Here is a 23,732-nt window from a genome sequence, read left to right as displayed (position 1 = left end):
AAACATAAAATGTGAATGTTAATTTTCCTTCTTAGTAACTTTTTCTGCAATATTTCCTTGTTCTCAAAACTAAACACTGGAATGAAGTTGACTTGTAGCTTAATTTAACATAAGCTGTTAAGATTTTAATGGTTTGTCACATTGTCTTGTGTATACACTCAGTTTTTCTCTTTGCTATACATTACCTGTAATAGAGAACTCTAGGTAGTCTACATTGCTTTATTTTTTTTTTTGTTCAAATTTGAAGAGCCCCAAAGTTGACAGGAAAGGTATAGTGCATGGAAATAATTTTTTTAAATATTTTTCCTTACTGTGAAATTAGTATTTCTCTTGTTAAGGGATGTGATAAGTCCTTTTCTCATCAAGTCTAAGACACTCCTGCTAACATCTTGCCCAAGGAGTTGGAATGAAAAGGAAATCCTCATTGAATTTGAGAACACAAACCAAGGATTTTTTACTTCGCACTTAGCTTTCCAAATCTCTACAATTTTACTTTTTTCTCAGGAATAAAAGGTAGAGATTATATGGTCTGCATTACTATGACAACTGTTCATTAAGCCGGCATTAACATTTTGATGGTTCTTTCTCTGAGGATTAAAAGGATAACTGAATTCATACCATACATTTTAAGTTAGACTTAGGTGCTATGCAGCTTCATCATGTGTAGAGAGGGAAACTTATAGTTTATGATAACCCTGTGTGTGTGTGTTGCAGCTGCATTGGAGCTGAATGAATACAATCTTTGCATAAGGGGCACCCCTGCCCTCTAACGTTCCCATGCTACACCAGCTTAGGAATACTTTTTTGTCTCAGTTAAGTCGTCATGTTTCCATCTCTCCCATTCTTCCTCTCGCCACGTGGTTGGTGAGCATAGTGGGTGTATGCATGCTTTCTCCATCCATTTCTTAATTTGGTTTCAGTACATAAAGGGTGTGAAAACTGTTGCTAAAACATTTGTTGTTGATTTTCTCACTCTTAGGCAAGTGATGAGAAGAATTCATATTGCAAATCAGAATGTGCACACTTGATTATATGGTTGTCTGTCCAAACTTCATTTCCAGTCTTCTTTGTGTTGTAGTTCTGATTTGAATTCCCTTATATGGGAATTGAGAACCCTCTATTTTTTAAGAGAAAAATGTACCTTGGATCCCAGTTATGTACATTACTGTAAGAAATGTTTCCTATACAAAATTTTTAATAGGTTGTAGCCTCAATCTCAAGCTGAAACAGGAGGGAAACTTTTGATATGTTGATCAGTCCAGGTTTGCTTTCCATGAAAATTTAATATCTGGATTTCTCCCCTCCATCCCTAATGATAGCATTAACAAATATTAATATGAATGTAACTATATTTTCAAAATATAAACTCTAGGGACTTAGCCTTAACAAAGATAATTTTCCTAAGACCTGTGGTTAACCCCACTTTATACTTTTCTATCCTGTACCTGCACTGTGTATTTTATGAAATGTCATAAACTGCACATCATAATGTAAAAAAATGTAAAATTATATTTCTAGATTTCAAATAAAATCACTATAATAATCATATTTGTTATGATTTTGACTGTTTGATTTTGTGTCCTTTGCAAAATTCAATTCATTCAATACATACAATTAAGAGCCAGACTAGGCACTGGAGTGGATTTTCAAAGTTCTAGATGGTACACACTTCTGAAGGCTACCCATCTTTCAACTTTGTACATTTGTGTTTTCACTAGACACCAGGAATTGGACAAGTAAGGTCTTACTTGTTCTTATAAATGAAATTGTTTATTTTTTTCCGAACTGTAGGAAATCCCTTCAATTCATCCCTTGTTCTAATAACATTAGCCCTTACTTCAAAAAGCTCATCATATTGCATACCCAAGGAAGGAGACTAAAAACAACTTCCTTCTGTAATACTTTTCATTGGAAATACCTATTGTTAGGAAGAAGTTTGTAAAATGCTTTATAGATAGATAATCTTTCCCAAAAATTTGAATTATCATGTTGGAGAAGATGTAGGAAAATTGGAACACTAATGCATTGTTGGTGGAGTTGTGAAATGATCCAACCATTTTGGAGAGCCATTTGGAACTATGCCCAAAGGGCTATAAAAATGCGCATACCCTTTGACCCAGCAATAGCACTTCTAGGGCTGTATTCCAAAGAGATCATAAAAATGGGAAAAAGGACTCACATCTACAAAAAATATTTATAGCAGCTCTTTTTGTGGTGGCAAAGAATTGGAAATTGAGGGGATGCTTATCAGTTGGGGAATGGCTGAACAAGTTGTGGTATATGAATGTAATGGTATACTATTTGTGCTATAAGAAATGATGAACAGGCAGACTTCAGAAAACCTGGAAAGACTTGTATGGACTGATGCTGAGTGAAGTGAGCAGAACCAGGAGAACGTAGTACACAGTTAACAGCCACGTTGTGCGATGACTAACATTGATAGACTTAGTCCTTCTCAACAATGCAAGGATCCAAGACATCTCCAAAGGTCTCATGATGGGAAATGCTATCCACATCCAAAGAAAAAACTATGGAGTTTGAATGCAGATTGAAGCATACTATTTGCCATTTTTTTTTCTTCTGTTGTGTTTTGTTTCTTTTCTCATAGTTCCTCCTATTAGTTCTAATTCTTCCTTACAACATCACTAATGTGAAAATATGTTTAATAGGGATGTATAAGTATAGCCTATATCAGATTGCGAGCCATCTTGGGGAGAAAAATTTAAAACTCAGAAGCTTATGGAAGTGATTGTTAATAAATCAAAATAAATTTTTAAAAAAAAGTCAAGGTAAGGATAAACCACTGTTTCTGTTTTCTATAAAAAGCCTGTCTTATCTTTCTAGCACATTTCCTCAATTCTCTTTAAAGTATGCCCATTTTTTTCTAATCAACTTCAACTTAAACATTACTAGGAACACTCATTCTGGCTATGCTTATAACTGCTTTGAAAACATACTCTGAAAAAAAGATGTAAAAGATAATGGATCAAAGGCACAGTGGATAGAGCTCTGGCCTTGGAGTCAGGAGGACCCAAATTTAAATCTGACCTCAGACTTTTAACACTAGCTGTGTGACCCTGGGCAAGTCACTTAACCCAAATTGCCTCACTAAAAAAGTCCCCCTCTACCTCATCCCCCACCCCCCAAAAAAAACCTTTGCAAAATTGAGCATAATGACCTGGAAAAATAAGTGTGAAGAAAATTAATATCCTGCTTCGTTGAAAAACTGAACACGATTTGCAAATTGCAATACTGAGCTTAAAAGTGGTTGCTGGATTCTACATGCTGCCTAAGGATTGACAGAAATCAATTTGAGAAAGCTAGCCTAAGACTGCTATATTCTAGAGTAAGTTGCAGACCTGGGACACAGTTATAATGTCATACCCTAGAAGGGCGCAAGGCAGTGCTTGCTACAATTCAGTGGGATTATGCTAGCTATAGGTAACAAGGATCAGTGCCAAAACCGTGCCTAAAAAGCTACTTTCTGACAAGCAATGTGGGGCAATCCTGAGCTGGGCAAGATAGGGGGAAAAATTTTTTTTTAAAGTCTAACTTACAAGTTTCACATAGGTCACTTGGTTTCAGTTGAAACAAACGGTATCATGGGCACAGACTGTATCCATAATAACAATCTCAAAAATCTCAGGCACTAATGATAGGCTAACAGGGAAAACAAACCATCCTAGAAAAACTCAAAAGTACATGATTGAGTACCAAATGTGATGTTATTCTACTTTCAATTTTGTTCATCTTTCTTTGCTTTTCAGAATTCCTATTTTGGTGTTTTTAAAGTATAAAATTTGTTGATTTTCTAGTTTTTGTTTTTTAGGTGCATGCCCAGTTTACTGTTCTTTCCTTTTTATGTTGGTGAAAATGTTTAGATATTTAAATTTTTCCTTCAGCCCTACTTTGACTGCTTCTCAAGAGTTCTGGTATGTTGTTTCCTTAGACCCCCGAATTCCTTAGGATTAAATTAGTCTTCAATTAATTTTTAATCTTTTCTTCAAAGACCCTTTTTGAAGAGAATTGTTTATTGCATTAAGATTGGTCATATTTAATAAGTTTTTCTAAATGTGTTGTTTTATACCCTTTGTAAAGGTACCACACACAGTTCAGAAATTAGATGTATACATCTTTCTGTCCCCATTCAATAACTGCCAGGGATCTATTATATGTAACTTTTGTAAAAGTCTACTTGGGTCTTCTTGGTTTATCTATGGTTAGATTTATGTAGTCTGAAAAGGGTACATTGAGATCTCCCACCTATTGACTTTATTGCCTATTTTTTCATATATATCTATTACCTCTTAAGTATTTAGATACAAAACCACTGGGGGTTTATTTAGAAATTATACTAATTCATATAGTGCCTTTAAACAGTTTCCTTATTAATCTTTTTTAATCAAGTTTATTTTGTTTAAATGATTGCTATGCCTTTTTTTTTACTTCATCCGATGCATAATAGATTTTACTCCACCTGCTTCTCAAATTTTCTTGTGAACAATATATATCTTGTTATCTATTTCACTCCATCCTATCCTTTCATATTTCTCTTATTCTTTGCAATGAGGATGTTGAGGGGAGTATGCCATACACAAAACTACATCATCTATATGATGTAGTCTATTCCACCATTCTTCCCTCCCCCAGTCTGTGATCATAGCCTGACACTGATTTTACATCCAACTCAGAGTGTATTCAGTTCCCCTTTCCTGACCAGCTCAGATAGGTGAGATTCATGTGATCCCCTCCCCCTTCTGTTCCTCCATTTCTCTAAGTCTTTTTCTCACTGATGTGAGATGGTTAAGTTCTGATCCCTTCCTCCTCTTTCCTTTTTATTTTGTTCCTCTTCAGATCATCTAATATTGCTCCATGCCTGCAGTCTTATCTTCTGTTACCCATGAAGACATTAAGGTTCTGAAGGGATATTTATTCTTTTCCCCTCTCTTGGCATATAACATTTCTTCCAATTGCTTGAATGTATTTCCCTTTCTATTGTTTCTCTTGACTCATGTTTACCTTTCACTCAGCTCTAGTCTTTTCATCAAGAATACTTAGAAATTACCTTTCATTGAAGGTCCTTTTCCCCCTGTAAAACTGTTTTGTCAAATGTGTTATTCTTGGTTTTAAGTACTTATCTTTTTTCATTCTGAAATATCAAGTTCCAAGCTCTCCTGTCCTTTACCGTGGAACTCTCAAGTTTGATCCTGTGGTTTCTTGATATTTGAACTGTTCTTTTTTTTTTCCTGGCTGCTTGAAGTGTTACGATACGGTACAGTACAGTACAGTTCCTGGATCAAGAAAGATGCAATTTCAAATTTGGTCTCAGACATTTACTAGTTGTGTGACCCTGGTCAAGTCACTTAGAACTGCTGCCTCAATTTCTTAATCTGTAAAATAATAACAGTAGTACCTACCTTCCATGGTTGTTGAGGAAAAATGTTTGTGAAGTAAAATATTTGTAAAGTGTTTTGCAAATCTTAAAGTTCCCTTTTTTTTTTTTAACCTAGCAGCTCTTGATTTTAGAGAACTGGGAGTTTTCATTTTGGGGTTTCTTTGAAGAAGTGACTTGTGGATATTTTCCTTTTTTTTTTTATTTATGTTTTTCTAGACTTTTATTTTAATGGTTTAATGGTTTATTTTAATAGGTTATAGGTAGTCTGCTGATTCTTAGATCTCTCCTTTACCAGTTTTACTGGTCAGCTATTTTTGACAGGAGATACCTTACATTTCTGATTTTTTTTTCTAGTCTTTTAATTGTTCTTGTATTTCTTGTTATCACTTGGAATCTTTGGTCCAATCTAATTTTCAACGATTCTGTTAATTAAGTTTTGCGACTTCTGTCCTAAACTATTCTCCTTCCAATTATTTTCCTCTAGTGCTCTCATTTAATTTATAATTACCATTTTAAAATTCTTCCAGAATTCCTGTAGTGTCTGTCGAAATCTGTGATTTTCTTTAAAATGATGAAGATCCTTTTTTTTCTCAGTTTACCTTGAGTGTCTTTGGCTTCCTATTTCTTATGTTTATTTATTTTTCCAACCTTCCTTCTTATATCAGGCCTCTTCTGTTGTTATGAGATTTGGGTAATAAGCACTGCCTTCTGCAAGGACCTCAGTAGTGTATGACCAGCTGTTAAAGGGACACAGCTCCAGTCTCCAGGAATCCTAGTCTGCCTCCTCCCTGCCTTAGCTTTAAGCTTTTTCCCTGGCTTGGCCCTAGTCTCCAAGCTTTATAAGGCAGTGTTCTGTTTAGATCCCTTCTCTAGTGCCTCCAGGATTCTAGATTCTCCTTGGATTTCCTGGCCATTTTTTGGGTTTGCTGCTTTTTTATCCTTGTTGGGAGTAGTTTTAAGAGGGCCAGACTATTCTGCTTGCATTCATTCTGCCACATTGAGGAGAGTTAGGTCAAACATGTTATTTATTACAAATATTCCTTACAAATACCAAGACATTATCTTATCTTTAATTCTCCAAAGAAAGGAATTTATCACTTTAGATAACTTTTAACTTTAGTATTCAAGGGACAACAAATGACCTGCACTTTGCACACCACTTCAAACAGGTATTGTCATAAATAATAGAAATGTAAAGAAAACAACTCAGACCCCTTTTTCAAGAGGGACAATGTTGCCTTTTGTGTAAAAAGGCAGGTCACTTAACCTAAGTGCCCTTAGGTCATTTCAAAGCTCTAACTGCCGGTCTGCACTGTTAGATGAAACATCCTCACCCATAGTTTTCCTGTATCTATGAAATAACAGGTCTAGACCCTTGCAAAAAAAAAAAAAATAGAGATGGTATATAAATGTAACAGAATATTACTGTACCATAAAAAGCATTGAGGTCACAGTGGGGAAAGTGCTTAGTCACAGGACCTATGTTCAAACCGTAGCTCTGCCCTTACCATCTTTATGACTAAGGGAAGGAACTGAACTAGGTAGCTTCTATAATCCCTTCCCGTCTCTCTATCTATGATCCTAAGAAGTGACAAACACAACAAGTTCTGAGGAATGTGATGCAGATTATTAAATGAATTAAAGTTAAGTGATGCAGAATAAAATAAAAAGAACCAGAAAACCACCACCATAACAGCGAAAAGGCAGCTGAACTAAGATCAATGGTAATGACCAAATTTTGTACCATATAACATATTCTTAAATGATGAAGCACTTCCTCTTAAGAGGTAAAAGATTATGGCTTCAGATTGAGGCATACACTATCAGAAACAGTTGCTATGTCAATTAATTATTTTTGTTATAAGGGAAGGTTTAAGGGGGAAGTCAGGGATTACAAATATATCCAAAAATCACTGGCATAAAAACGTAAGTCATCAATAAAACATTTTTAAGAGGCAGGCTTTAGGGGCAGCTAGGTGGTGCAGTGGATAGAGCTCAGGTCTTGGAGTCAGGAGAACCTGAGTTCAAATCTAGCCCCAGACACTTAACACTTACTAGCTGTTGTGACCCTGGGCAAGTCACTTAATCCCCGTTGCCTCACAAAAAAAAAAAAAAAAAAGAGGTAGGCTTTGGATAACATTATTATACTATGTTCCAAGAGGAATAAGGAATCAGAATAACAACAAATAAAACAAGTCATTTTTAAATTTTTTACTCTGCTTATACTACAGTTACATAGGAATTGGCAGAATTTCTTCCATAATGAAGGGGAAAGTCTTCTTTCATAGGACTGAGACCAGCCATGCAAGAAAAAAAAGATGTGATGTTGTTCACACAATACTAGATTGAAGCACCACGGTGACAAAAGCACAGGCTGAAAGTAGATCAAAACGATGGCTGTGTATGTAGGAGTCAGGCTACGTATCAGCATGGATCACTGCTATTTTCAAAGGAATGTTTTTTCAGATATGATTAAAGCATAAACCACCACAACTCTGTTTACATACACAGACCCAGAAGGGGAGAAATATAAATAGGTCGTAGTTCTACTGGCTCCTAGGCTGGTCAATTACCACTAAATAGCAGTCAGTCCTACAAATGACTATTATAATCATGATCTCTCCAAATAATCCCAATAACTTAATAGCAGCTAGTGGAACTCCTGGGCTATAACATATAGCCCCATTACATACAGAACCTGGATACCATGTATTATAAGAAAACCACAAGGCCAAGGTCTCAAAGAAGACTACAGAATAGGAAGGGCTATTCAAACAGAAGATCGTCATCTTTCTCTTCGGCCAGTAGATTAGCAGGCTCCAACACTTCTCCAGCTGCTTTCCGTAATTCCAATTCTCTCTCTGTTTTCTCTTTGAGAACCTTCTTCTTCTCCTGTATTTTCTTTAACCTGGAGAGTAAGGAAAGTTTTTCCAGAAGCTACTCCACACTAAACGAGACACCACTGCTACAACAACCTGCTTTCTCTCCCCACCACCTCCTCCTAGCAAGGATGATAAACACACAGACAGAAATAATCCTAAATTACTATTTTAATTTTAAAATAATAAGTAAGCAGAATTAGAAGCTTCTAACATTCAAATTTCTGAATTATACCTTGAACATATTAACTAGAGGTCTCTAAAATAGGCATCTAAATTGAGATATTTATTAAAATTCTAGGTCATGAGTCCAAACAGTCTAGCCCCTAAACTAGTAGTTCTTGACCTTTTTTATGTTATAAATTTCTTTAGCAGCCTCAAGAAATCAATGGACCCCTTCTTACAAAATATTAAAATAAACCTAACAAAGTAAACCAATTATACTGAAATAAACGATGTATGTTTTCTCCCATTGAAGTTCATGGTTAAGAACACTTGCCCTAAATATTGTAGTTCTAAAAGCATCCAATAATGGCAATGATACAAATAACACATCTACACTGTCAAAAAACCAAACAACAAAACTCTTGGCATCCTCAAAGCCCTCCCTCCATCATCAAGGCTTCCTTGACTGCTCAAGCCTTCACTCGTCTTCACCTCCCCAGATTTCCTACAGAACTGACAGCACTTCATTACATCCTGTACTGTGCTGTTCATGAGTTGTTTTAAGTACACTGTCTTCTCTCCCTATTCCTCACAATACATAGTACTTTCTCCAGGATACACATAACATGTAATTGGCTGATAATAACACTGCTATCCTCCCCTCCCTTCATTTTAAGGATTTTAAAGTGAAACAGTTGCATCTGACAGCATTTTCAACCAGTGACAAGAACATAGTTTGAAGCTTGAAGGGCCGACACAGGTCATCTTGTCCGACTACCTCATTTTCCAGTTGGGCCAAGGGAGAGGTTCAGTTATTTGCCCAAGGTCATATACAGAGCAAGAAGATGGGGCTGGGGTTCCAAACCTCGCCCTCCCTCTCCTAGGTGTCCTAGGACACCACTCAAGTTACAAGAAGAGACTATGTCCAAGGAAGCAAAAGCACACCAACCTTCAAAATAAGAGTTCTTGTTTTCAATGATATCCTTACGCTTTCTATTGATCAAATCAAAGACAACTGAAAGGGCTAAATAGGAAATGTCATATAGAAGTTATATCCCCAATCATCAAGTGCCAAGCCCAACAAACCTATAAAACTCTTCTCGCTCTCGTTCATCCAGTTCTGTGATGATATAAGTAAGTGTACGTTCAATCCGGGGAATGATCACTAGAATAATAAAAGACACAGTAAGAAGGTAGATTATCTTCACATCCTCTTCTCTCAATAAAATGTTGATGCTATGTTACAATGATACAATGTTATGATAATTGTACATTACAACTGAATAACATTACAATAATTCACTCCTTAATTTAAAACAAAAAGACAATAAGTTAAGGAGATAAATCCATTCTAATACTAAGGCCCATGCAAATCACTTTTCTATTGGGGGTATCAGTTAACTCATTCGAAGATATGAATAATACTCGCTCTCTCCCTACCTAAGAAAGACCTAGGAAAACTAAAGAAATGTAAAGCTTTCATTTCTTTAAAAGGCCACGTAAAGACAAAGCAATCAAATAAGAAAATAAGTTGAAATTTAATTCTAGTAAACATTTACTACTATGCAAAGTGATTTAAATGTCCACATCCATTGATTCCAAAATTACATGGATAGGCATATACCCCAAGGAGGTCAGTGACAAAAAAATAGCCCCCCAAAACAACATACACAGCAAAATATTTACAGCAGCACCTTTCATAAGAAAGAAGTAGATGCGCATTGACTGGAAATGGTTAAAAATAATTATGGTACACAAATGCAAGGGAATTATTACTGTGATATAAAGAATATCGTGAAAATATCACAAACACAGTAATATGGGAAGACTTAGGAATGATGTAAAATAACAGAACTAGTAAAACAATAGACAAACGGTAAAAATGCAAATGGAAAGAACAAAAACAAAAACTGAAACTGAGTGCTAAGAAATTTATAAAGAAGCTTGGCCCTAGAGAAGAGAGATGAAAAGGTACCTCCCCCTGATCTTTTAATCTACAGAGCATGGTGCACTGCATTTTTCCTTTTTTTTTTAAATTTATTATAAGAAATGTTTCAGGCTGGGCCTGACTCAGATCAGGTGTCTAATTATTTAGTTTCAATACCAGAATGAATACGCTCATAGGTCATTCAACAGTTAACAAAAAGAGATTTCTTTAGCCATATGAGGAAAACATTATTTAATAAAGATACGCATCAAAGATACTGCAAGCTGCTTCAGGTAAGCAGAGCTCCCCTACATCTGAGTTGCTCATAGTGGTCTGCAAAGAATCATTTTATAGACCATGAAGTTTGTACTCAAGTGATCAGAAAGTAATGTCAATGTCCTAAACTATTAGTAACCTAAACCAATTAAGTCTAAAGAATAGTTTAGCCTTTTAAGGAAAAATAAATCTACCTTGGATGAGAGTAGGAAGTTAGGATTATTGTTTCTACCAAATAATGAAGTTATCAATAAAAATCTATTAAAATAAATAAAATGAAATGTACATACTCTTTGACCTCTTCTGCTAGGCATATTACACTCCCACCCACCCCCCAGAAAGTCAAAGACAGGAAAAAAAGGTTTCATCCATATGTGCCAAAATTTTCATGACTATCCTTTTGGGAATGAATAAACTGTAACACAGAAATACAATGGAATATTACTTAACCATAAGAAATTAGAATATAAAGAATTAAAAAAAAAACATGAGGAGAGAAGCAGGACATTTACCTTTTTCAAAACCCAGAGGGAGGTAAAAACCAAAAAAGAAATAGAAGCAATTGCAAAAAAGAAAAATTTTGATTACATGAAACTGAAAAACTTTTGCACAAACAAAACTAACTCATCTAGACTAAAAAGAAACAATCACCTGGGGGGGAACTTTGCATCAATCATCTCGAGTAAGGGTTTGATTTCTGTGATATAGAAATATAATAAATATATGAAAAAAAGCCATTTCCAAATAAATAAGTTATCAAGAGATATGAACAAGAGTTCTCAAAAGCAGCCTTGGAGTCAGGAGATCTGAGTTCAAATCCAGCCTCACACACTTGACACTTTCTAGCTGTGTGACCTCGGGCAAGTCACTTAACCCCGATTGCCTCACCAAAAAGGAAAAAAAAAGAAAGAGAAGAGTTCTCAAAAGAACTGAAAACTATTCAACATATGAAGAATACTCTAAATGATTAAGAGAAATGCAAATCAGAACAACCACAAAGTTTTACTTCATACCCAGAAACTTGGCAAAGGTGAAAAAAGATTATTTTAGTCAATATTGGAGAGGCTGTGGAAAAACAGGTACAATAATACATTAGTGGAGAAGCTGTGAACTAGTCCAACCATTCTGGAAAGCAATTTGGAACTACAGCCTTTGAACCAGTGGAACTACTACTACGCCTATACTACAGAAATCAAAGAAAAAGGAAAAGGACACAGACACACACAGATACATACACACACACACACACACACACACACACAGAGCTGAACAAATTACAGTACATGAAAATAATGGAATACTATTATATCATTAGAAATGATGAAAGGGTGATTTCAGAGGATTTATATGAAATACTGCAGAGTGAAGCGAGCGGAATCAGGAGAACAATTTATATGATAACCACATTATAAAGAAAAACAACCCTGGAAGACTTGAAAATGTTGATCAATGCAATGACCAACTATAATTCTAGAGCCCTGATGCAGCCTGTTCCATAGACAACAAACTCGTTTTCATCATAAATCTTTTCCTCTCCCACTCCTTCCATCTTCTAGTAATGACTGAAATCTGGCCACCCTTTCCAGTACTGACTGCGCCTTCACTCATTCCCCTCCGCTCATTTACTCCTCACGGCCACTTCCAGGTTCTCCTCCTTCACTCAGTAACCTCTCCTACACTGAGGTTCATGCAATTCTTATCTGCCACCCAATCAAAATCCTGATTAATTACTATTGACAGATAAGGTCACTCCCCTTCCTCCTTCAACAAGTTTGGAACTGGCTCACAATTTCTCTCTCTTCCCCAACACTTGTCTCATAATAGGGAATTTTAATTAATTTAATATTAATTAACACTGACTCTCCTTCAAACAACCTAACCACTCAACTAACTAACTACTCCTTCCTTCTGACTTCAGCCACACACAAAGATGGTCATTCCCTTAATCTTGCCATCACCCAGAAATGCCCCACCACCATGTTCAAAAATTCTAAAATCCTGGGGCAGCTAGGTGCCACAGTGGATAGAGCACCAGCCCTGAAGTCAGGAGGACCTGAGTTCAAATGCGGCCTCAGACCAAACACTTGTCACTTACTAGCTGTGTGACCCTGGGCAAGTCACTTAACCCCAATTGCCTAAAAACAAAACAAACCAAACAAACAAACAAAAAACCAAGAATTCTAAAATCCCCATTATCTGGCCATAACTTACTGGCTCTTCATCTTTCCCTCTGCCTTCCCTTTCCAGACCCTACTCTTTGTCCACTCTGTGATCTCTAATCTTTCAACCCCTCAGTTCTCTCCCAGATCATCTCCCCTGCATTAGCCCCTCCTCTTTCCCTATCTTGATTCACTGATCGATCAGTTAAACTCTATATTATCCTCTTCTCGAGTCCCTGATCTCCTTATATCACTAACTGTGATATAAGTCTTACCTCATGGACTACTCCCACAATTCACTACCTTTACTCCTATAGACATGCTCATGAATGAAGGGGCAAAAAGAAAAAAAAAATCACACAATTGTTCCAACTGGGTCCACTACAAATTTATGTTATACAACCTCAAGTGGGTCCTCATTTCTGCTAGACTATCCTTTTACATATTCCCTACCAACTCGAAATCCTACTCCCCACGGCAGCTCTTCCAAACTTTCATCAAACTTCCCACAGTTCCCCCTTACCCCCTTCCCCACTCTCAGCTGAAGACCTTGCTTCATATTTTACAGAAAAAAACTGAGACCACTTGCTGTGAACTCCCCTCTTTTCCCATCTTCCTCATCTCCTATCAGATCCTTCTGCCATCTTCCTCAACCCTTGTCTCACCTCTTCAGGTGGCCTTACTTCTTTATATACATGAGTGATCCCATTCCATCCCACCACTTCCAACAGACTGACCCCTCTATTATCCCCACTCCACTACTTATCTTCAGTTTCTCCTTATCAGATCTTTCTCTACTGCCTACAAACAATGGCCATGGACTCTGCTCCATCCTCAAAAAACCCTAACTTGATCCTTCCATACCCCCTATCATCCTGTATCTCTTTCTGTCCTTTGTGGCTAAACTTCCTGAGAAGGCCATCTATAACAGGTGTTTCCACTTTCTCTCCTCTCACTCTCTTCTTAGTCTTATGATATGGATTCTGACCTCATCATTCCACCTAAGCTTCTCTCTCCAAAGTTACCAATGATCTCTGAATTGGCAATCCAATGGCTTTTTTCCAATCCTCATTCTTTTTGACCTCTGCAGGTGTGACACTGTTGATCACTCTCTCCTCCCTGATATTCTCTTCTCTCTAGGTTTCAGAACATCACTTTCTCCTGGATTCCCTCTTACTTACCTGAAGCCTCCTACTCTGTCTTCTTTGCTGGATCCTCACCCAAATAACATCCTCCAACTATAGGAGTACTACAGGGTTCTGTCCTGGGCATCTTCTCTTCTATACTTCCCCCTCTATACTACTTCAGCAGGTAATCTCATCAGCTCCCAAGTATTTAATTATCATTTCCATGCTAATGAATCTCAAATTTATCTATCCTGTTCCAACCTCTCTGCTGACCTCCAATCTAACATCTCCAACTGCCTTTCACACATCTCAAACTGGATATCCAGTAAACATCTTAAACTCAACACGTCCACAATGGGATTCGTTATCGTTTCCCATTAAAGCTTTTCCCCTCCTAACCTCTATTACTGTTGAGACCAATGTCAGCTTCCTAGTCCCTTACACTCACAACCTAGGACTCATTCTGGATTCCTCACTTTCAATCTACAAGCTGTTGCACATCTCCTTTCTCCTCTGGCATTATCACCACTCTGGTGCAATGCCTCATCACCTCATGCTTAGACTGCTGCAATAGTCTGCTGGTGTGTCTGCCTGCCTCAAATCTCCCCCCACCCCAATCCATCCTCCATTCTTTGGTTAGCAGTCAGAGTTAATTTCCTAAAACACAGGTCTAACTATGTCAGGCCCTTATACTCAATAAACTCCAGTGGCTCCGTGTCACCTCCAGGATCAAATATAAAATACTCTGGCCTAGGCAAATAACCAACACTCCTTCCTCACTCCCAATCTTCTTACACTTTACTATCTGTTATATACTCTTTGATGTAGTGACATTAGCCTCCTTGCTGTTCCATGACTGAGACATTCCATCTCTTAGTTATGGGCATAGTCCCCCATATCTAGAATACTCCTCCTACTCATCTCTACTTACTGGTTTCCCTGGCTTCTTTCAAGTACCAATTAAAATCTCATCTTCCACAGATAGTACTTCCCAACCCCTCAATGCCTTCTCTCTTTAATTGTTTCCTATTTATTCTGTATATAGCTTGTTTGTACTATTTGTCTTTTGCTTCTTTTTGTATCTCCAGCACTTAGCACAGTGCCAAGAACATAGGTGCTTATTAAGTATTTACTGACTGAATGGGCTTCATACAACTTATGAGGATCTTATTCTAGGCAAAGGAAGGATTAAGCACATTTAACAAGGACAAAACTGGGGCCTGAAATATGTTAAATGTTCAATGTTTTGTTTTGGGAGAAGAGTGGGACGGAGAACAAGGAATGGATATGCACATAATAAAGAACTAAAGAAACACAGGAGAGCTTGGGAATTCTTCCTGTATGTAGAGTGGGTTCTGGTACTTTTTTTGAAACTACGTCTTCTATAGCTGCTCATACTCACCATGCTCAATGGCATTCACCCGTCTGTTCGTAATTTTAATGGCCTCATCCAGTGTAACAAATGAAGTCTAAGAAAAGACAACAAATTATAAATAGGTAAACTTTTGCTCATGACCAGTATAATCAACTCATCTGGCTCAGCTCCAAATGCTGAAAAAACTTTTCTGGAAGCAAACCCACTTCTTGAGATGTTTTTAAAATGCAGATTTCTAATAAGACATTGGGGTCCTACAGAATTGTAACACTATTGCATTTTTACTCTGATTAAAATTAAATCCCTTTGACCAAACCTGTTAAGAAGACCAAGCATGTTAAGAAGAGATACAGATATTAACTTAGGAATAATGGTAAAAGGATATGTACACATATTAATAAGAACAAAGTCATTCTTCTACAGTCTTTTAGATGCCACTTTCCTATTTTTAACATATGAAGTCTTGCTAATCATACTAGTAAAATACCTTGACAGTGGCAAACACTGGAGATGACAGCATAAAATTCATTTCATCTTAAACGAGCAGACCTTAGATTTGTTTCCCATTTATTCAGGTTCTCAGGAAGTTTAAGCGCTATTTCTTTGCATGCTACTTAGGTCCAAGATTCAACAACTGGAAACTGGACTTTTTAGTCTTCCTGACACTTCGACTGACCTGCAGTGATGCTAGTTCCACCAGCAGCTCCACTGCTTTGGCATAATTCCTCTTCAGTTTGGCCAGCTGTTCCCCACCTCTGGCCAAACCAGTCAATTCATAACCTGAAATTAACCAGTAAAAAAAACATTACTACAAAAGATAAAAATCAATGCTTTTCTCCTTATTTCTCTCCCAAGAACATAACATATCAAGAGGCTGAGAGCTGCTTACATTTAGCAACTTACAATGTGACTAAATCAAAAAACACGTACTCAGTGAGAAGTAGGGCTTCCCTGCGATTCCAAGGAATGCAACTGAGCATAAGAAAGCCGATGTCATCTTAGCCTTTTGTAAAGGACTTTGTCCATCCTTCACGTAATAGGTATTTATTGTTTGTTGAATTGAGCATTAAACTTCTGTCTCTCCCACCATATACAACACAAGGAGATGGCTCAATAACACTTACCTCTTTCTGTGGCAGAGACCATTATAAAAATTACTACAAAATGATCATCTCCAAGGAGTTCCATCCCATAATTTGCTCTATAACTAGGTTCATTTTAGGAGAATCAGAATTACCCAACTGTACAGTATGCAGGCAACAAAAGATAAATAATTTACTACTTACTGTCAGCTCCTTCTTGATAATGTTCAAACACTGGCAAGGTAACACCTATAAATACAAGTTTATTAACATTTATAAAAAATAATTTAGGAAAAACAAGGTATAATTATCTTTACTGATTTTGGAATCTTTTTCATTTTTGCCAAATCCTCAAAAATCATGGGAGTGGATATTTGAATTAGCCAGTCTCTATTAAGTGTGGGGAGCTCTCCCCTTTCACAAATGTTGATAGGATTTTCACCTTCCAACAGCAAAAAACTCTTCTGGTTCCTAATAGAATGGCCATATCAGTTAAAAGTGGATAAGGGATTGTCTTTTATCTTTGTCAAGAACTGTGCCTTCCACGTAGTAACTCTTTAATAAATGTTGGTTGAAATGAATTTAGTTCTCAGTAAAAAGTGAAAACATCTATTTGGTAAGCAATTCAACTGAATAATTTTATCCTGCCTCCAAAAATTTCTAAAAGTATTAGTCTTACCTGCTACATTATCTTTCTTTGCTCTGATCTTCACTTGGGCTTTGTTCACATTCTGAATAACAGTGGTACTACAGAAGAAAAAAAATATTAAATTTTATTTTAACCTGGCTAAATTTTCATGAGAAAAATTAACCTAAAGGATCCCACTATTTCTAATTTTTACATTAAATTGTAAATGACAGAAGGGAGAGTATGGATCAGGGCTTAACATTAATCACTGAAAAACTGCAGTCAGAAGAATGAAGACAAATCTTTCCTCCTGCCAGAGCAGAGCTTCAGAGAATAGATACTAAACATTTTTTTTTAATTGAGAAAAAAACTAATAACTAATAATTTGGGAAGTAAAGTGAAACTACACATCTATAATGTCACTGAAGCTAAAATATTTCCACTTGCATAGGAGATATAGCTATGTGAAAAATACTCTTATGTTACTTACAATATTTTGGTAGTAAATGGTGTCTAAATTATATTATGTTATTCTTTTCTTGCAGGATTTGGTCATTAAGTAGCCAATTAATAAGTGTCCCACGTTTCTATCCTGAGTCTTACCTGAATGAAATGCTGTAAATTTTGTTAAGACAGAACAACAGGACTCTGTGGGATTGCCAAATCCATTTATAAAACATACAAATTATTATTATTATATAATAACAGCTCTCCAGCTCCTTCACCCTCATCCTCCCTTTACCATTCTATATCTCTATGTAACACTTATTCATTCAATTCTCAGGATACAATCTGTTCTAAAAGTCAGTATTGAGTAGCTATCCTGTCAGAACTATTCACAGAGTTGCAAAAATTACAGAGTCTATTATTTAGCATGATAGTATGTTAACACTAAAAGAAATTTAGTCATTTTCAGCCCAAATCCCCCAAATGAGAAAACAGACCTAGAAAACCTACAGAGATATAACTTGTCATCTAGTCAATTAATGGCGGAGCCAGGATACAAATGCAAATCTCTGGACACATCAGCCTATTCATAAAATCCAGGTTCACTCCAAAGGCTACTAGCAGGCTGTGGCTCTAGAAAGCCACATACTACTTATTTTTTACCTAATGTCCTCCGTAGATTGTCTCACCTGAAGTCACCAGCTGTGAATTTGGCCTCAGCAAGTGAGAAAGCAGCTTCTCGCATCACTTCACCCATTAGCATTTTGGTCTGTCAAGAATACAAATCAAAAATTGACAAAACTAAGTTGCCTATAGGCAAGATTCTGATAAGGTCAGGGTGGAAAGGGACTCTGGGGGCCACTTAGTCCAGACCAAGGCCAAGAGCTAATCATTTGTCCAGGTATTACACTGGTAGCAATCACAGGGACAGGAATCTAACCAAGGTCCAACTGAACATGGACTCACTGGTCTTTCCACACTGTGCCACGCTACCAGCTTGATGCTCTATAACGCCATGCATTCTGTGTTATTAACGTAGTAACATCAGGGCCAAAAGATTTATTCCCATTTTAGCTTGAGATGTTTGATTTACATCAGCAGAAATGTGGGAGAAAAATGAAATTTTTAAAAATCTTTTTATTGTTGTATTTTTACATCACGGTCATTGCCTATTAAACTCCTCCATGTTAAAAACAAAACAATTAAGCTAAGTCAGTTGACACAGAAATTATACTTGATAGTGTATACTACCAACGTTCAAATTTAACTACATTAATGGAAAATGGAGTACACAAGGATAAATGATTTCCACTGATGTTTTAGAAATTTGATGTTTCAATGCCCTTTTCTTTTTTTTCTTTTTTTAGGCAACTGGGGTTAAGTGACTTGCCCAGGGTCACACAGCTAGTAAGTGTTACATGACTGAGGCCGGATTTGAACTCAGGTCCTCCTGACTTCAGAGCCGGTGCTCTATCCCCTGCACCACCTAGCTGCCCCTATCAATGCCCTTTTCCTCAAACTATTTTCCAATCACTAGTAAGCAAAACTGACCTTTCATTTTCTTTCCTTTTACTCTAATGAAAAGTGAAATATTCAAGTCAGGAAACAACAAAACTAAAGATAAATAAAAGCATAATCAATCATACTGAATTCTCATACAATTCTGATCAAAAGCAAAACTCATAGTACCTCAATGATCTTCTTTAAGATCTGCCGAAATCGAAGAGTCAAGGCATCAGATTTTTTCTTTAAGAGATTTCGGCCTGTCTGTGCTCCTTTTAATCGAGCCTTCATAATGGTCTGTGCCCTAATTCCAATAGAAATAATCACAGTTATACAAAATCCTTAATATCATCTAAGAGAACAAGATCATGCACAAACGTTTCCCACACAAATTGGCAAAATTACATTCGACCCCTGCTTTGATGCCATGGTATCTAAATAAGGTTGCCAGGCGGGCTATCCACCACTTGAATGTGCAAGTTTAATTAATTTTTCTAACTCTATAGGTCCATATTTCTATTAAGATGCTAAGAAGAATGCCATGTAGCCTGTAAATATGCCATATTTATAATGAAGGAAGAACTAAATTAGAACTGAAAATACTCCTCCTTTTGCACCTGCAATTAGTTCTACCTAGTTGTAATGGAATGTAAATAAAAATCTGTTTTTAATGCCAGCTTAGTGTAATAACTGTGACTTGTGCAATAAATTACATTTTCTGTGCAAAATTTTCAATTGCCTAAGAGTATTTCTAAAATCAGACTAGAGCACTTGAAAATCTTCAGTTAAGACCCTGAATACCAAACATTATGTAATATGCTTAATTTTAAGGTTCTAAAGAAATGTGAGCTATTATTATTATAAGAGCTACTAGCTGTCTAATAAATGTGGAGTTGCTAAGAAGCTGAAATTATACAGCATTTTTCCTTCCTGTTCTCCTCCTCAAAACTTAGCATTACTTTAAAAGAAAATAATAAAAATGATTATTCTAACTGCAATCATTTAAAGAAATTTTATCATTAAGGTCAATAACATACAAGATTAGTAGTCAATTATACAACCTAAGGACCCAAAATTGTTTCATGAGAGAAGGTATACCTGTACGGCCTTGGGCAAGTCACTTCCCTTCTCTGGGGCTCAGTCTCCTCATCTGTAAAGTTAGGAGGCTACACAAGATGACCTCATTTATAAAATAAGGGAGTTAGACTAGATGACCTTTAAGGTCCCTTCTAGCTATAAATCAATGATCCTAAGCTGCTGCATGTGACATAAATGCTGAATCCAAAATATATTAGTTTTTTCTTCTACTGCTTTTCAAAAAACAAACAAACAAACAGAAATACCATTGGAATCATTATTAGCTTTAATGATAACATTGGCTGGTATACTCAATGACACTAAAAGAAAAATGCCATAGTCTAAGTTCTTGAGTAAATATGAGAATTTGAACCCTATAAACTAGAGATGAGAGGCACCAGGAGACAGGCTTCTTTACATTATAAAGAGAATAGTTTAAGGGTTTTTTTTTTTAAGTTTGTATCTTTAAAAGAATTAAATACAATTTCCAACTTTACATCATGAACTAGGTCCTGCTAACCAGGACTGGTTCAGTTTCTTGCCTAAGCAGGAGGTAACCATCTGAGTGTGTACAATTCACAAACCACACTGTTTACATTCAGAGTCAAAACTATTTCAAACATGACTTCACCTTCTGATACTAGAAACCACAATGCAGCCTTACAATCATTGTTGAAATTTTTAACACAGATGAGTTTAGCAAAATCCTTTTTTCTCCAAACTCTAAAGTGGTTTATTGGAGACTTAACTAAGATAGACAAGAGTTCCAAGGAGAAATTATTATCAGATGTTACAGAGGGCAGAGACAGAGAAAAGGTATAGTTTCAGTACTACAACAGAGACAAAAGTCAAGACTTCAGGGGAATTATGAGGTAATGGAAGCAGGAGATGGAGAGTATTCTTTTTAGATGTAACTTGATGGGCACCAAATAGTAACAGAAAGAGAGATGAAAGTGAGATAATTAGCAGTAGAAAACTCTTTTGCTTTCTAGTAATTTCTCTAGAGTCAACATTTTTAAAACACAAAATATAGAATGTGTTCTTGCATACTGAATCAACACATAGTTATTCCCGCTAATGGTTATGGTACTCCTTTTATCAGTTACCAAAAGAAGTGGAGCTGCTCAAAATCTTTTATTAGAGCTTCTTAAGAGCAAAAAGTAACTTGCTCAAAGCCTAAAAAATATTCAAGAAACCTCCTTGGTTTTTACTATTTATCTTCAAACCCAGTCTGCCTCTAAGCAAAGGACCTTACTTTGAACTGAATTCTTTCTTACCTGGAGTGTACAGATTAGGGCATTATACTGAAAAGAACACAGGATTTGGAATCAGAGTTTCTGGGTTCAAATCTAGACTCTGCCAATAAATGGCAGAGTGTATGGTCTTAGGAAAGTCACTTACCTCCTCAAGGAGATAGTAACAATACTTACCTCCCAGGACTGCTGTTACAGTACCTGGCACGTAACTCATACTAGTAAGTGCTAGCTAATGATTATTATTTTTATCTGTAAAATGGTGGAGTGGGATGTGCACCTAAAGTCCATTCTAACTCTAAATGTCATAGATGTTTTTGTTTCACCCATTCTACTTCCTATAATACTAAGAGTATCACAGGACTATAACATTTTGACACAACAGTTTTCTGGAAGTACAACTAAGAAGCAGACCAGTTTTTGCTAGATCACAACCTGTTATGTATATAAGCTTGTATTATTATCCTGCACACTTTACATGTTTTTATTCCTCTGGCAAGAGTGGGTAAAGGTACCAAGTACAGCATTTCACAACACTATAAGTGAATAAGAATAGCTAATATTTATATATGATGTTTTACATATATAATCTCATATGAATCCTGTGAAGAAGGTATCACAGGTGTTATTATTCCCCATTTTTCGGATGGAGAAATTGCAGCTCAGAAGAACATGACCTGCCCATAACACTTATAGCTGGTAAATATAAGAGGTAGAATTTGAATCCAGATCTCTACTGATTGCAACTCTAGCAATTTTCCCCTTACTTTCCATTTTTGCTAATGAGTTACAAATGTGTATATTGCTTCTTTATTCTGAGCTGCCCAGATTTTCAAAATGAAATATCTCAATTCCACAGCAATTCACTACCACTTTTAACTGTGGCCTTCAGTTTGCATGATGATAGCTTTCTTTCCAGCTGAATCAAAGACATCTGACTATATGACAAAATGTCTGCTGCCAGCCCCTGGAAAAATTAATGTGTTCTGACAACAGATTACTCCCTGTATTTGAATCTTTTCCTCATCAGCATGCCCATACACATACACATCATGGGGTAATTTCCACATCCACACAACTAGTACTTCCTAGTCTAAAACCTAAGAGGACTATTTTCATGCCACAAATTTTAAAAATATAGATAGCTTGGAAATTAAAAGAGAGATAACTATAATTGAATGTAGTTGTAATTACAAAGAATCCTCTGAGGAGGGTAACCAAGAGTATATTCTTCTCTAACAGAAAGCAGCCCACATTCTTAAAAGTACAGTTTATTATTTTGGCCTTTAAGGGGACTTCATTTTTTGACTTTGCAACTTGCTTAAGAAAACTTTCTAAAATTACTATTTAATATTTTCTTTCACATGCACTTAAGTAAATATTGGTCAAAAGTCATCTTATTCACAAGAAGAGCAGGAGATAATTATATTGCAGTTGTAAGATCACTGGTCTCAAAGTCAAGAATCCTCAGTTCCACTTAGTACTTGGGTGATCTTTAGCACGTCACTTCTCTCTCTGACCCTTAGTCTTCTCATCTGTTAAATGAACTCAACTATTTGGCCTCTATCTTTCCAGCCTTAATATTCTGTGAAATCAAACCAGCACCACCACAGCATGGAAAGGAATAAGTAGGTTACTCACTAGAAAATAACAGTAATAATAAATTATAATAATGATAATAGCTAACATCTACATAATGCTTACTATATGCCAGGCACCATCTAAATGCTTCACAATTATTATCTCATTTGATCCTCACAACATCTCTTTGAGGTAGTTGCTGTTACTATATTCATTTTACAGCTGAGGAAACTGAGGCAAACAGAGGTTAAAGTGAATTGCTCAGGGTCACACAACTAGTGAGTCCAAACTTGAACTCAGGTCTTCCTGACTCCAACCTGGTACTCTATCTATTGAGCCACTTAGCTGCCCCAAGTTCTAACTTGGATTCTCTGCAATATAGGCTAATATCATAGAGGTAGAAGACTTCAAAAGTCATTTACTACATTTTATGAATAAGGAAACTCCTGTAGGCCCCTATAGCCTCTAGGACCCAATACAAACTTAAAACCATTTACAACCTGACTCCAACCTGTTTCCAGACCTGATTCCCTATTATGCACTCTAGACAGGCACAGCCAAACTGGCCTTTCTATACTTCCTCACACAAAACATTCCTCTGTTCAGCCTATTTCTCCATGCCTGGACTGCATTCCCTTCTTACCTCAGGCACTTAAAATTCCTAAATTCTTTAAAGCTTAGTTCAAGAACCAGGAAAAGGCTTTTTCCTGATTTTCCCTAAAGTAGCCTGTATTTACTTTTTTATATAGAAAGAAGGGCAGCTAGGCATACTTGACACAGAACTAACCTCAGAGACACCAAGACTTAGGTTCAAATAATAATATTAATAATAACAAATAACATTTATATAGTATGTGC

The 23,732-nt window shown here is 36.4% G+C and overlaps 1 protein-coding gene across 1 annotated transcript in view; it reads right to left on the bottom strand.

Annotated features, from left to right (window-relative positions):
* Positions 1-7,591: 7,591 nt before the first annotated feature.
* Positions 7,592-23,732, bottom strand: part of ATP6V1D (ATPase H+ transporting V1 subunit D) — a 17,880-nt gene continuing 1,739 nt past the window's right edge. The window contains exons 2-9 of the mRNA XM_027843753.1: positions 19,150-19,267; positions 18,150-18,229; positions 17,065-17,132; positions 16,590-16,634; positions 15,980-16,083; positions 15,331-15,397; positions 9,526-9,604; positions 7,592-8,303 (exon numbers count right to left, since the gene is read on the bottom strand). Of these exons, the coding sequence (XP_027699554.1) occupies positions 8,162-8,303; positions 9,526-9,604; positions 15,331-15,397; positions 15,980-16,083; positions 16,590-16,634; positions 17,065-17,132; positions 18,150-18,229; positions 19,150-19,267 (703 nt within the window). The 3' untranslated portion in view covers positions 7,592-8,161. The remainder of the gene's footprint in view (positions 8,304-9,525; positions 9,605-15,330; positions 15,398-15,979; positions 16,084-16,589; positions 16,635-17,064; positions 17,133-18,149; positions 18,230-19,149; positions 19,268-23,732) is intronic.

Source organism: Vombatus ursinus, unplaced genomic scaffold (assembly GCF_900497805.2).
Source record: "Vombatus ursinus unplaced genomic scaffold, bare-nosed wombat genome assembly UNPS02014926.1, whole genome shotgun sequence".
NCBI classification, from domain to species: Eukaryota; Metazoa; Chordata; class Mammalia; order Diprotodontia; family Vombatidae; genus Vombatus; species Vombatus ursinus.
Note: the sequence above shows the minus strand (reverse complement) of the source record. Positions and strands in the feature narration are given on the sequence as shown.